Source organism: Schistocerca piceifrons, chromosome 5 (assembly GCF_021461385.2).
Source record: "Schistocerca piceifrons isolate TAMUIC-IGC-003096 chromosome 5, iqSchPice1.1, whole genome shotgun sequence".
Taxonomy (NCBI): domain Eukaryota; kingdom Metazoa; phylum Arthropoda; class Insecta; order Orthoptera; family Acrididae; genus Schistocerca; species Schistocerca piceifrons.
Window position 1 is genome coordinate 158,380,421 of NC_060142.1, and position 16,117 is coordinate 158,396,537.

Consider the following 16,117-nt stretch of genomic DNA (forward strand, 5'->3'; position numbering starts at 1 on the left):
ACAAGGCTGCAGGTAAATAATCTTCATGGGTTTGCTGCTGGATCATATGCAAATTCCACAATATTTTCTCGGAGCAACTGTCCAACATTCTCAGGTGGTTCAGCCTTGTTGGTAACTAGGTACGACTGGCGGGATACACACATCGCCGCCCTGTTTCCAGAACACATCTGCAAAGAATGCGCAGGTGCAGAAATCGTGCATGCACAATGATTTGCAAATAGATGGTGCCATATTCAAACTCCCTCTGCCGAAAATCGCAGAGCGGCTCTCCTGCACATGTGCTGTACACTGCGTTTCCCAACACTGCGGCCAGATGTTACTCACCAATGACTGTACTAGACTGACAGCGATGCCGGATTTCAGCTGAGCACAGCTTGGAACCCTGCATTGGCTACTATTAAATCATGATGCGAAAATCAACATACTTCGATAACAGACCAGTCATAACATTGGTCTAGTAACATTGGTGAGTAACGCCTGGCCGCACTGTTGGCAGATGCAGCGTACAGCACACGCACAGGAGAGCTGTTCTGCGATTTTTGGCAGAGGGAGTTTGAATAAGGCACCATCTATCTGCAAATCATTGCGCATGCACGATTTTGATGGTTGAACCACCTGAAGATTTTGGACAGTTGCTCCGAGGAAATATTGTGGAATTTCACTATGTGATCTGGCGGCAAACCCGGTAAGACTATTTACTACATATTCGCCGGGAAAGCTTGAAGAGTCACAAGACCACAAGTGTTGCAGTTATAAGTGATGACACAGGATGTGACTCAGCACAGACTTTGCTAGCAAAGTGCAAAATTCTTCAACTGCAAACGAGCAGAGAAGATCATCATTATTTCTGATGGTGCTGCTAGTCATTTTAAAAATCGTTGCCAGCTGTTGGAATTGAGTAAGTCGCTTGTGCCAACTGATGGGTTTATAGTGCTACTGGTCATGAGAAGGGGCCTTATGATGGGTAGGAGGCCTGTTGAAGCACCATGCTAGAAAAAATAATCTTTCCAGACCAAATACAGCTGCGATTCAAAATACTGAGGATTTTACAAGAGTCATGAACTCTTACACATCCACAGCCCTCATTCTTTTGTACAAAAAGGAAATCGAAGAATTCTGTGAGCAGAAAAAAGAAGTATGGTCCAAACAAACTACTCCTGTGAAAGGAATTCAGAAGGCACGCTTTTGGACTCAATGTGATGGGCGAACTCATATTGCACGCACTTTAAAGAGCAAGAAAGAAGAACTTTCGTTTGTTCGGCCAACACCTCAGAAACAGTAGGTTAATATTCAGATTCACAACTTGAGAAGGGGAATGTTTGTGGCATGTATGTATGACTGTGAATGACTGTGACTGGTGGATTGCAGAGATTATAGCCACCAGTGATGAGTTAAATGAAGTTGTAGTGAACTTTATGCTACCGCATGGACCAGCTGCTGGATATAGTTTTCCAGCTGAAGGACAGCAACAATGCCATCAGTGCTCACTTCCTGTTTACAATGTTTTGAGGATTGTAAGTGCTCCAGTTCCTATTGGTTCAACAGGAAGGCATCATTCTATATCAAAGGAAGATACTGAAGCAGTGGAACACACTTTTAGTTTATTGACTGGCTAATTTCAGTACAAAACAGAGTGCACAGAGATTGTATAAACTGAAACCTTTAAGTCTTTGGATTTTACACATACATTTTGGAACCATTTAAAATGCTTGAAAAATGAGTCTCTTACTTATACTTCAAAGCTAAAATTATGTTAAATAAGGCTAAGTTTTGATTTTTATGAGCGTGTTATGTGGTAATGTGGTTATAAAGCAGGTTTTATGTATGGCAAAAATTTCAATTGTTTATAAAACCTGTTCGACCTAAAAGTGGAAGCTCTCCTTTTCAGGGAATGTAGAACTATAAGGTACTAATCAACAGAAAAAATTTAAAATTTTATGGATTGTCATTTTTGAAAAAAGAATATTTTTTTCCATAAATTGTAAAAAGAAATTCAGAACGCTATAGTAAAAGAACTTTAACAGGTAAGTCCAAATGGAGGATTTCTTTGTAATCATAAAGCAATTATGTTTCAAATAAAAAAAAAAACCAACAAAATATCTAGAACTGTTCCAGAGATTCAGCATTTTAAAATTTTTTCCAAAATTCGCATCTTCAAAATGGTATGTGGAGTGTCATCGCCGGAGGGTTGCATCTCGGAGCAGAAATTTTTTTGAAGAAAACAAAAAAATACGTGTTCCTTACTTAGTCCTTCTTTTTAACATATGCTAAATTCAATAACATACGAGACTATGAAGGTAAGATTTTTTCCTATCCTGCCTGAATTGATATGGACTATGCCTTACGTATTCCTCCATGTAACAGCTTACAAAGAAGCATACAAGCAGTCTTTCTTCACTGCTTCATCCATGAATGGAACTGGAAGAAACCTTAATATGTGATAACATACAAAGTACTCTATGTGATGCACATCTCAGTGATTGATGAGGATAGAAGTAGATGTATGCTTTTGCATCATTGGATCTTCAGATTATTCACTGTAGACCAAGAATGTTTTGTTTTAAACAGCCTTTAGCTACTGTGTTTGTTAAATTGCAGTGTCTTCATTGCAAATTAAGTCCACAATATATCACCACCAGATGCAAAAAAGTGATGTTTGTTCTTTGTTGAATTTGTGACACTCTTTTTTACTTTCACTAATCATGCTGAAATGCAGTGATAACAATTTACTGCTAGAAAATTATAATCCCCAGTGTAAGCAGGTGCTAAACAACTGAACTGCTGAAAAATCATTGTTGGCAGATTTTGGAGGTAACTACCACCTTGTCAGATTCATCAGCCTCATCATTCCACTCATATTTAATTAGTTTTTTGCTACTATGTTGTACATTAAAAGCAAACAGTAATTTAGGTGAAATGTTTATTTGTATAATTAATGGAAGTACACTTTGAACTACGTTCTTACTGTAGATGGCTACAAGGGGGACTTTTTGGCCCATGTCAAATGAAGAGATGATAGAAGCAGATAACACATGATATTTTGTGGATAGGGCGGTCCAAGACCACTGTGGCTGGTCGACAGGCATACATGGGCCAAAAACAGACTGCAGGCCAAGATTTGCCCCTGCTTTTATAAACCTTTACACCACCAGTCATCATAAGCAGGATGAGAGGCAGTTTGAAGTGGGAAATGTGAGTAACCAGAAATAAATTCTAAGTTCATGCATAACAGTTCATGAACAAACAGTAGAGTCTGATAATTATCAAAAGTTGAGTCCATGCCCATGCAAGAGTAACTGTGTGCAACCAGACGAGTACTGCCCCAGGCTCACAGACTGGCTTCCTCCACCTAAATTGAGATTTGGCTACAATACTGCATGGATATTGGCAATCATTGCCTTGTCGTCTGTTTGTTGTGGTTACCTGGCTCCCTGTTGACTCACCATCATCATCATCTACTAACATCTACACTCTGCAAATCACCATGAGATGCACGACAGAGGGTATATCTCATTGTATCAGTTATTAGGATGTCTTCCCATTCCATTCATGCATGGATCATGGGAAGAATGTTTGAATACCTCTGTGCTTGCAGTAATTATTCTAATCTTATTCTCATGATCCCTATGTGAGTGATACATAAGGGATTGTAGAATATTAGTAGAATCACCATTTAAAACCGTTCAAACTTTGTTAATAGACTTTCTCGGAATAGTGTACGTGATCTTCAGGAGTCTTCCAGTTCAGTTCCTTCAGTATCTCTGTGACATTCTCCCACAGATTAAAGAAACCTGTGACCATTCAGGCTGCCCTTCTCTGTATACATTTAATATCCCCAGTTATTTCTATCTGGTACGGGTCCCACATATGTGAGTAATATTCTAGGATGGATCACACGAGTGATTTGTAAGCAATCTCCTTTGTAGACTGATAGCACTTCCCCATTATTGTACCAATAAATCGGAGTCTACCAGCTGCTTTACCCATGACTGAACCTACGTGATCATTCCATTTTATATTCCTACAAAGTGTCACACTCAGGTCTTTGTATGAGTTGGCCAGTTCCAACAGTAACTCATTGATTTTATAGTCATATGATTCTACGTTTTTTCACTTTGTGAATTGCGCAATTTTACATTTCTGAACATTTAAAGCAAGTTGCCAATCTTTGCATCACTTTGAAATCTTATCAAGATCTGACTGAATATTTATGCAGCTTCTTTCAGATAGTACTTCATTAAAGATAACTGCATCATCTGCAAAAAGCCTGATTTTAATATTAATATTGTCTGCAAGATCATTAATATACAACGTGATCAGCAAGGGTCCCAACACAGTTCTCTGGGGTGTACCAAAAATTACTTGTACATCTGACAATGACTCTCCATCCAAGATAACAGGCTGTTTTGACAGTAATAATGTTATGAGAAGGATCACACGAGTGATTTGTAAGCAATCTCCTTTGTAGACTGATAGCACTTCCCCATTATTGTACCAATAAATCGGAGTCTACCAGCTGCTTTACCCATGACTGAACCTACGTGATCATTCCATTTTATATTCCTACAAAGTGTCACACTCAGGTCTTTGTATGAGTTGGCCAGTTCCAACAGTAACTCATTGATTTTATAGTCATATGATTCTACATTTTTTCACTTTGTGAATTGCGCAATTTTACATTTCTGAACATTTAAAGCAAGTTGCCAATCTTTGCATCACTTTGAAATCTTATCAAGATCTGACTGAATATTTATGCAGCTTCTTTCAGATAGTACTTCATTAAAGATAACTGCATCATCTGCAAAAAGCCTGATTTTAATATTAATATTGTCTGCAAGATCATTAATATACAACGTGATCAGCAAGGGTCCCAACACAGTTCTCTGGGGTGTACCAAAAATTACTTGTACATCTGACAATGACTCTCCATCCAAGATAACAGGCTGTTTTGACAGTAATAATGTTATGAGAAGGAAAGTTGCTACTCGCCATATAGTGGAGACGCTGAGTCGCACATAGGCACAACGAAAAGACTCTCACAATTATAGCTTTCGGCCATTATGGCCTTTGTCAACAATAGACAGCGTGTCCGATCTCTCTCTCTCTCACACACACACACACACACACACACACACACATATACACAACTGCAGTCTCAGGTGCAGTGTTAGGCAGTGTGCTCAGCAACAGGGTGGTCCACTTGTTTTTTTGCCACAGTTTGTCGGTGGCCATTCATGCGGACAGTCAGCTTGTTGGTTGTCATGCCTACGTAGAATGCAGCACATGGTTGCTGCTTAACTTGTAGACCACATGACTGGTTTCACAGGTAGCTCTGCCTTTGATGGGGTAGGTGATGTTAGTGACCAGACTGGAGTAGGTGGTGGTGGGAGGATGTATGGGACAGGTCTTGCATCTAGGTCTATTACAGAGGTATGAGCCATGAGGTAAGAGATTGGGTGCAGGGATTGTGTAAGGCAAGATGAATATATTGTGTACGTTCGGTGGACGGCAAAATACCGCTGTGGGAGGGGTGGGAAGGATAGTGGGCAGGACATCTTCCATTTCAGGGCATGATGAGAGGTAATCAAAACCCTGTCAGAGAATGTAATTCAGTTGCTCCAGTCCTGAGTGGTACTGAGCTATGAGGGGAATGCTCCTCTTTGGCCAGATGGTTGGACTTTGGGAGGTGGTGTGAGACTGGAAAGATAAGGCAAGGGGGATTTGTTTTTGTACAAGGTTAGGAGGATAATTACAGTCAGTGAAGGCTTCAGTGAGACCCTCGGCATATTTCTAGAGGGACTGCTTGTCACTGCAGATGCAGTGACCACGGGTGGCTAGGCTGTACAGAAGGGCCTTCTCGGTATGAAATGGGTGGCATCTGTCCAAGTGGAGGTACTGCTGGTGGTTAGTAGGTTCGATATGGACGGAGGTACTGACATAGCCATCTTTGAAGTGGAGGTCACCATCTAGGAAGGTGGCTTGTTGGGTTGAGTAGGACCAGGTAAAGGAAATGGGGGAGAAGTAGTTGAGGTTCTGGACGAATGTGGATAGGGTGTCCTTACCTTTGATCCAGATAGCAAAGATGCCGTCAGTGAATCTGAACCAGGTGAGGGGTTTAGGATTCTGGGTGTGTGGGAAGGATTCCTCTAGATGGCCCATGAACAGGTTGGATAGGATGGTGCCATGCTGGTGCCTTACCCCAGATTTGTTTGTAGGTAATGCGTTCAAAGGAGAAGTAATTGTGGGTGTGAGTGAAGATATAGTTGGCCATGGCGACTAGGAAGGAGGTTGTTGGCTTGGAATGTATTGAGTGTTGGGAAAGGTAGTGTTTGATAGCAGTAAGGCCATGGGTATTAGGGATGTTAATGTACAGGGAGGTGGCATCAGTAGTGACGAGCAGGGTACTGTGTGGTAAAGGGACAGGAACTTGACAATAAGCATAGATTTTGTACTGAGTAAAGTGCGTCTACCTGATTGCCTTGATACAAAGCTTTCAGTGTGTCATGTGAGAAAAGTGCAAGTTTGGTTTCACATTATAGATGCTTTTGGAATTCATGCTGGTTGGCATTGAGGAGGTCATTCTGTTCAAGATACTTCATTACATTTGAGCTCAGAATATGTTCTGAGATTCTAGAACAAATTGACGTCATGGATATTGGATAATAGTTTTGTGGATCTCTTGTGGATCTACCCTTCTTGTAGATATGTTTTACCAGTGCTTTTTTCCAAGAACTGTGCAGTTTTTTGTTCCAGGGATCTACAATAGATTATAGTTAGAAGAGGAGCTAACTCAGTCACAAATTCAATATATAATCTTAAAGGGATTCCCTCGGGCTCTGGAGCTTTGTTCAATTTTAACAATTTGAACTATACGCCACTGACACTAATACTTATTTCATTCATCTTTTCAGTGGTACAAGGATTAAATTGGGGCAGTTCTCCTTAGTTGTCCTTTGTAAAGAAATATTTGAAAACAGAGTTAAGCATTTCAGGTTTTGCTTTGTTACCCTCAATTTCAGTGTCTTTCTCATTCATTAGGGGCTGAACACTATCTTTGGTGCCACTAACGGCCATTACATACGACCAGAGTTTCTTTGGGTTCTGTGACAATATTCTGCTGTGGTAATCATTGAATAAATCGAGCGCTGCTCTCTTGACAGTATCTCTCTATATATAGCCCTGAACTTAGTTGGACACCTGTTTTGCAGTAATCTGTTTGTTTAGAAGTTTCTTTACAGTGACTGTACATCGTGAAGTTTTACTATGTACATTTCTGTCCAGTGTGTGGTCAACTATTCTTTTGAACTTGAGCCATAGTTCCTCCTCATACTCCTGCCTATGCACTGAAAGTTTCAAGTTCCTCATTGAGATATGACATGGCTGATTTTTTTATATGGTTTACGGAACATATATATCTTTCTGATTGTTTTAGTTGTCCTTTGTACTTTGGTAATCATTGCTGCTACAACCACATCTCAGTCACTGATACCAGATTTTATGTGAACATCCTCAAAGAGGTTAGGTCCGTTTGTTGCCATTAGATCCAATATGTTGCCACCATGAGTGGCATTCATAAATATCTGTTCTTGGTAGTTTTCAGAGAAGACATTTATTACTGTTTCACAGAATGTCTTTCCATGCCCCCCACTAACAGAACTGTAATTTTCCCAGTTAGTTCGTGGATGATTAAAAGCTTACCAGTGTTTACAGTGTTATTGGGGAACTTGCAAATGAACTGAGGATTTTTTCTAATGTTTTTAGTTACATCAGGAGGTGAGTCTGGTGGGTGATAGAAGGATCCAGTTATTTTATGCCCAACCATGATACTGAGTCTTGCCGAACAGTCTCACATGCAGCTTCATTTTCCATCTCAGTGGATTTGAGTTTCTTGTCTACTGCAATAAATACACCACCTCCATTTCCCATTGCCTATACTTTCGATATACACTTAAATTTTCTCAAAAAACCTCACCGCTGTCAATTTCAGGTTTCAACCAGCTTTCTGTACCTAGTACTATGAGAGCTTCACTGCTTTTCATGGGCACTTCAAACTCTGGCACTTTGTTGCGAACGCTTTGGCAGTTTACCATTAGTATTTTACTACTCTCACCTGCATGAGGCATTTCTTTCGGTCTTAAATAGATACTTAGGGTTTCCTATAGCTGTCGTTATCTGGATTGATGGAGAGTTGCCTAACTTTAAAAAAATCTTTGTGTGCACCTGAGTAGCACCTCTCATGTGTAGTGCACACCTTACCCATGTAGGTGGACCCTACAGTTCTCAACCCTATGGTGCAAGTCCAGGAAATCACAGCTTAGCTTGTCACAGAACCTTCAAAGTCTCTGATTCAGTCTTCCACTTGAGTCAGAACCAATTGGCCACAATCAGATCTGGGGACAATGCTGCAAATTGTGAGCTTCGTTGAAACACCATGAGCAAGGCTGCTCTTCTCAACCTTCCCTGCCAGTTTCTTGAATGACACAAATGTGACCGTGGAGCCCATATGACATGCATCATTTATTCCAACAAGTGCTACAATCTGCAGTTGGTTGCACCCTGTTCACTCAGAGGCTACTGGAATACCCTCTTCAACACGGTGAATGAGGCACCTAGGCATACTACACACTGAGTGCACCTGATGTCCTTTCCTGTCCCTTGCTGCCATTTCCCTAAGGGGTACCATCATTTGCTGTTTGTTTGATCTGCCGGCAATTTATAGACTGTTATCCTTTTGCGTTTGCCTCCTCTTGACACCAGACAAAACAGAGTCCCCCAAAATGGGTGAAGAGAGTCCCACTGATGCAATTTCAGTTTTAGTGAGAAGAAGCACCTCAAACTTGTTGGTTAGAGGGATCGGTACAACACACTGAGGCCTCCCTGCCACTGTCTACCCTGTACAGGATGCCACTTGCAGTTAAGCTGACGAGTAATGACAAATCCTTTACTTTTTGCAGAGGAGGCAGGATCCACAGGAGAGGATAGTAGTGAGATACCTCTGTTACCGGTATCACAGGTACACGTCTCTCAGGAGCTCTTCCAGCACACCATTCCCTAGCAGCTGCCAATTGTTTGGCAGTGGTCAGGGCGATTTCCAGTTACTTATGAATGTGAACTAATTCATCCTTTTTTCGAGAACAGCATTCACAATGGGGCTGCATTTTGGGTGGTGCAGTGTGTATTACAAGACAGTGAAAAAATAATTTTAAATTAAACCTGCTGATTCTCTTTTAATCTGTTGCGCTAAAAAGTTGATAATTCCCTATAAGAATTGAAGCAAATAAACAAAATGAGATTTCTGTTAAGGTAACACAAAAACCTGTGGTAAAAATTACTACTTTCCTAAAACATTTTGAGGTCAGTTACAGCTATTTGCAAACTTGAGTGCAGATTTACTTACAATAGATGCAGATAATATGAAGGGCTACTCCACTTAGATGTTACACAATGTGTTAGCTAAAATATCTGCTACAGTAACTAAATCATAAATGCCAATTTACTGCAAGTTGCTCATGGATCATGCAAAGGACAAAGGTAGCTTTTGAAAATTCTCAAAAACTTACATTTATTTGCGTTGATACACAATATAGTTCATGGGTGTTATACTCCTTGCAGAACTGTGAACTACAGACAGTGATCTGCTACAAAATAAATTACACATCCAAAACACTCATAGTGGTAACTTAAAAAGTATAGTTTTGTAAGTGTCTGAAAATTCTCAAAAATAACTTTCTCATATAATTGTTCAAGGAATTTAGAGAATGATTGTTTTGAATGAGGGTAGGCATACGGTTCTCAAAATTTTTAAAAGAGCACAATTTAGCTTAAGCCTATAATTGATGATATGAGTTTATTGCGGTACTCACAAATGTTTGAAATTTCACAACATATCACAGTACAAATGAGTATTGATACAATCAGCGATATATTATGTAGAAGTGACACGATCAGTAAAATAAACAAATCCAGAACTTCAAAACAGCACATGGGTCGTGCATATGGAGTGTCCCACAAAGGAAAATTCTGAAACCCACTTTTGTATATAAATACAACTGCATATTGCATGGATTTTTCACTTAGCTGATTCTATCAGAAGGTTTAATATGGAATCAATCACCAATTATGCCATTCTTGCACTATCTGAGCAGTTCATTACATACCATGGAATTGATTCAGTGACAACAGTCTCAGAGTGATGTATGGAAAATATTTATGGAAGTAATAAACTTTAAAGCAGAGAAGCATTATGAGTAGTGTCCTAATTTTTTTCTGTGATGGCAGAATCACATAGATTACAGTAAAAATACAGGCCCTCCAACAGAGCTGTTGCAACATAGAGAGAAAGGAGCTCTGTGTGTATGCACACTTGTGAATCAATGAGTGTTCTGAGAAGAAGAAACGAAGGTAGAACACTTTATTTACTCACACTTTTGTTTGAAATTAAAATCAGATATAGGCTGCAGCAGCTTCTGTCAAGTTTCTGTAGTGTTTGGTAAGGGAACATAACAACACAAGTGTTGCACAATAGTAATTTGCTGTGAATAGACCATTTTTTGCCTTTATCTAATAAAATATGTGATTCTTTGCATCAAACCAGTTATTATTCAGTTATTATTTTGTAGGCAAATATTTCTAATTTAGTGGGGATAAGTGATTGTAAATTTTGTTGAAGGTGTGGATTGGCTGTGTGCGTAAATGTTAAAATAACAATCCAACAGTTTACAGTTTGGTAGGTCTTTGAAGTTTTTCTGTGTCTTATGGCATCTTTCTGGGACTGGTTTCTATATGAGAAAAGTTGTCAACTCACAGACTGGAGGAAGGCAAGGACAACCACTTCCACGAGGACCGTGTGTAGTAAAGTACAGATCTGTTAAAACCAAGTTTTAGTTGTGGGCAACTGTACTTTTATCACTTTCCTATCAATCGGGAATTTGAAGACTGCCTTAATTTGTTGTAAATTTATGGACAGTATTGTACAGTAGAGTTTATTATTGAAAGTGAAGTTTATAATATGCTGTCTTCTTTAAAAAAATGTAATAATGCTATTTAATGCTAAACTATTAATATTTCTCATAATTGTGCAATTTCACAGAGAGGCAGCGAGAAAGTGTCTTCAAGAACCAGTGTATATTGGTCAAACACTTCTTAAAATGGCCCCTCGCAGGAAACCAAAGCCGAAAGGTATGGAGAATAAATTGACATTAATGTATCATTAAGGCAGTATGGACACTGTTTTTCATTTCCTTGTATTTGCCCAGAAAGGTAATGAGATATTAAAGTTATGTATTTATTACCATTTTATTTTGATGGAAGGTTTTTTTGCAATTGTGCCCATAAAACAGAAAATAACATAAAATGCTAGGTTTGTGCGGGTAGTGAAAAAAAAGAGGAGAGAATGTAGCAGAGTTTCATGGAAGGACAGGTGATTCTATCATTTCCACAATATGTGGGAAACACATGTAGGTTGATTTATTTACGTAGTATTTTATTTGGTGAGTCAGATTGTCTTGACCAAAATGCATTCTAATGTTTTCCTGACATAATGGTCGAGAAATGAAGTTTCGAAATGCAACTGTAACCAATTCCTTTCTTTTACTCGTATTTCAGCTGTGAAATGTTCAGTACTGAATTAATATATTGACTCTGCAGTCCTTGTGCCCCCAGGTGTACATGTAAAATGCACAAAGGGCATGTCGTCACAGCCATTAACAGCTGAAGAGAAGCCAGTACTTGCGTAATTTGAGTTACAGTGTGACTTAGATTTCTTGTTCACTTGTAGATACCCATGTCACCTGCTGTGTGGGTAGTTCTTAGGTTAGAGGAAGGCAAGAGATGTTCATGATCTCTCAGTGAACTATACTGTACGTGTGTATGAATTGTCCTTATATCTAAAGTGCCAGGAATTTGTAAAAATGCACTGCACTCTTTCCAATGTTATATGACAAATGGTAACAAGTGAATACTGTTTGTAATGACATACTAGTTCCCATTGTTGAATAGTCTTTTGTTGCTGGAAATAACATGGTTTATATCTTAAATTCAAGAAAATCCAGCAAAGTATTTAAGAATACGGAATGACTTCTGAGCTTCACATCTGCTGCTGTGTGTGCAAAGTTGCCTTGTATAATATAGTGATAATTGTGCTCTTTGTGTGTCCACATCAGTGGTGGTATTATTATAACAACTCATTATAAAGTCAGTTGAATTGCTAGAAAGTTAGTTATCTTTGGTTTGTAATAAACTAAAGAAATAGTATGTGTTGGGAAAGGTTGGAAAGGTGGGGCAAGTCATTCAGATCTCACATGGGTTCCTTTCAACTTGACTTTCCCCTCCTTCCAAGCTCTCCAACATAGTCTTCTTTCCTTTCTGATGAAGGAACTAACAGCTCCTAAAACTAGGAATAGGTTCTTTTCTATTTTTATATGTATTTATTGGTATCATTAATTATTCATGAACTGAGTATTTTGAAACTATTTTATGATAGCATCTTTTACTGTATGTAAAGAAGTTAAGAGTAAAAGAATTATGGCAATATATACTATCAGAGCAAAAATACCTGCCCACCTATATGTAATGTAGAATTGACTGCTAGATAGATATGAGAGGCAGACCCACCAGTGTAAAAGGAGGTGAGGAACAGTCAGCAGTTTGGTTTTCAAAAGGGAGTTTCAATAGATAACGCAATTTTCTCATTCACAAATGATGTTCTAGAGTCTATAAACAGCAAGAGGCTGCCAATTGGTGTCTTATGCGACCTATCAAAGGCGTTCGACTGTGTAGATCACCAGATACTCTTCAAGAAGGCCTGTCATTATGGAATTACAGGACCTGTAGGGAACTGGTTAAAATCGTACCTCGAAAATAGGAAGCAGAAGATTATTCTAGATGTTTCAGATAGTGTATCACAATATATAGTGGGGAATTGTGCAGCATGGAGTGCCACAGGGATCAGTGCTTAGGCCCCTGCTGTTCCTCATATATGTTAATGACCTGCCTTTATCCATCAATAAGCAGTGTAAATTTACAATGTTCGCTGATGATACGAGCATTGTGGTGGATAATTTGTCAACTACTGACTTAGAATCCGAGGTCAATGATATCCTTAAAGAAGTTCTGGGTTGGTTTAGTATTAACTCCCTTTCAATAAACCTGAAAAAAACCAATTTTATCCAGTTCCAGACAACCCACAAAAACCCAAAAGAAATAGTTATCACACAGAATGATCAGATGATAAAGCAAGTGTACTTATCAAAATTCCTAGGCGTATACGTGGACAGTAGGCTGAACTGGGAACATCACGTTCTACAAACACTAAAACGTCTGACGTCGGCAACATTTGCTTTACGAATTTTGTCACGCTTCAATGACATTACCATCTCAAAGTCCGCTTACTTTGGCTATTTTCATTCAGTCATGTGTTATGGCATCATCTTCTGGGGCAATACACCTGCCGCAAAGAAAATCCTCACAGCACAAAAAAGAGCAATAAGAATCATTTGTGGTGTACCCCCACGAACCTCATGTCGAAATCTTTTTAGACGACTTGAAATACTGACAGCAACATCTCAGTACATATATTCACTGATGTGCTTCATAATAAATAACCCCACTCTGTATGAAACAAATTGCCTGCATCATGAACATAACACCAGAAGAAAAGAGGATTTCCACTGTGAGTTAAAGAACTTGACACTTATTCAGAAAGGGGTAAAGTACGCTGGAACGAAAATTTTCAATTCCCTACCCAACAGCATCAAAAGTATAAGGAGTAGTACATCAGTATTTAAACGTAGCTTGAAAAATTATTTACTTGAGACCTCACTTTATTCACTAGAGGAATTCTTTCAGAGAAATAAGTAAAACCCAGATTGGAAAGATGTTTTTAAATTTTTTGACGCTGTTTACTGTTAAACTAATGTAATAATGCCCTAATGTAAAAATTCCTGTTTCTCTCATTTCCATTTTTGGGTCACTTTTAAACCCAAAGTGGGAAGTTTTGATTACTGTTCAAGGTTAAAATAAATGCAATAATGCCCTAAATATGAAACTGCTATCTTCACATTTGTGTTGACTAGTTTTTAAGCTAATAAGTATGACTTTTGTGCACTGTTATTAATACTATAACAATGTCTTTATTCTATGTATTTTATTATGTATATTGACATGTTCCACATCTGAGTGACTTGCTCACATGTACAGATCTATGGAACAAGTATATAAATAAATAAAAAATAAATAAGTAAAGTGTATAAAGAGGTGAGGAGTATTGTGTTGTCAGTAGAGAATCAGCTAAAGCAAGACAAGGCAGATCTCTCGTGCTGATAAACAGGTGGATGGTTGAGCATTGTGCAGAGTGGTTGTAAGAAATTGCATGAAATCAGCAGAAGGAATCATGCATGAGTTTCAGAGTGCTACCAGCAGCCCAACTAGCACAATGACTGTGCGTAAGGAGTTAAAAAGAACGGAATTCAGAGGTTGAGCTGATCATAAGCTACATTTGTAGTCAGTGCTGAGTGACACTTGAGGAGACATATAAAGAGCGACACCACTGGACAGTGGATGACGGGAAATGAGTCATTTGAAGTGATGAATCACTCTTTACCCTGTGGCCAGAGCCATAATGAGGGGATCCTGTGCCCCTGGCAGAACTGTCAAAGCTGCACGTCCCTCCCCAGAAAACTATACGTTTCTGCAATTTTTTACAAACATTTAGGAAATCTTGTAATTTTCTAGCTAGGATTAATAAAAATGAAACAATATTGAAAAGTATTATTTAAATGATCTAGTAAGATTAAAAAATATTGCACACAACACATTAAATGTATCATTGTAGTAAATAAATTACAGATTGTGTAACCTATCTAAAAATTAAAAGAAAAATAAATTTCGTGTTATTGTTTATGACAGCTACTGTTCATTGATTTTTGTATGATGTATACAATAAAGAACAGATTTTATCATATTGGCGTTTTGGACTCAGTTCCTGTGCTTGCAGAAAATAATTACGAGTCAAGGATGGGTCACCTGTTTGTAAGTACACAAATTATTGTTCTGCTTTAACATGCAAACATGTTTCACCACAGCTGTGGCATCCTCAGTGGGTTTTTTCTTTTATTTTTCTGAAATACATACATATACATTCATACAGGTTATGTTTAGGTTAGGAAATATATTACATCAGATTTTGTTGTTATTTAAAATTATATATACACTTTACTTTTTATTTTATATTGTGCTTGTCGTGTAACCAAGAGTGCCCATATTACAGGTTGCATAGGGGGAGGGGCTGAAGGTTTTTAATAGTTTGGAAGACAAATGGCGAGTTGTAAGTAGCCATAAAAAAGTTTCAGTTCCAACTCTGTTAAAAATCTGCATAATACAGTCTTTTAAATCATTTTCATGAAAGAAAAACACCTTATTACACTATATTCGTCCCTTTCTGTGAGAGCTGGGGGGGGGGGGGGGGGGGGGCTGCAGTCCCCATTTCCCCTTGTGTATGCGAACCCTTGCCTCTGCTGTCACTCAAAAGCAACCACAGGTTTAGATTAGTACACCATGCCCTCTGCAAATGTGAAGGATATTAAGATATTGTCTGCATTGAGTTTTTGTTTATAATCCGATCTTTGAAATATATATTCTGACTGTCATTTGTTTACTATTTTGTTTTGGTTTGACGTGTTGAATATTTTTAATTTTTTCTGCAGTATTTTGTTTGTTTTTATGTACCACATGTACACCTTGTTTTCTAGTGATGTTTCATATTCTGTTTGTTATTTTGTTGTCACATGTAAGGGGGTACTATGTTTTTTTGTTGTTCGAGGTTTCTTCTCTAGCAAAGTAATACAGTGGTAAGGGCTAAAACGGGTATATGACATGATTTTTACCTGGACCCACATTTTAAAGATTGGATTATAAACAAAAATTCAATATAGATGATATTTTAATATTCCTTGTGTTTACAGATGACATGGCATACTAATTTAGCCCTGTAGTTGATTCTGGTGTGCAGCCAGAGGACACACACAATTTACAATAAAAGGTAAAGTGCATCTGTAATTTTTAATAATAACAGAATCCAGTGGAAAATATTTCCTAATCCAAACATAATCTGTATGTATGC

The 16,117-nt window shown here is 38.4% G+C and overlaps 1 protein-coding gene across 4 annotated transcripts in view; it reads left to right on the forward strand.

Annotated features, from left to right (window-relative positions):
- LOC124797977 (speckle targeted PIP5K1A-regulated poly(A) polymerase-like) overlaps positions 1–16,117 on the forward strand; it is a 254,563-nt gene that overhangs the window by 73,787 nt on the left and 164,659 nt on the right. For all 4 annotated transcript variants that reach the window (XM_047261151.1, XM_047261150.1, XM_047261152.1 and 1 more), the window contains one exon: positions 11,090–11,178. In XM_047261151.1, coding sequence (XP_047117107.1) covers positions 11,090–11,178 — 89 coding nt within the window. The remainder of the gene's footprint in view (positions 1–11,089; positions 11,179–16,117) is intronic.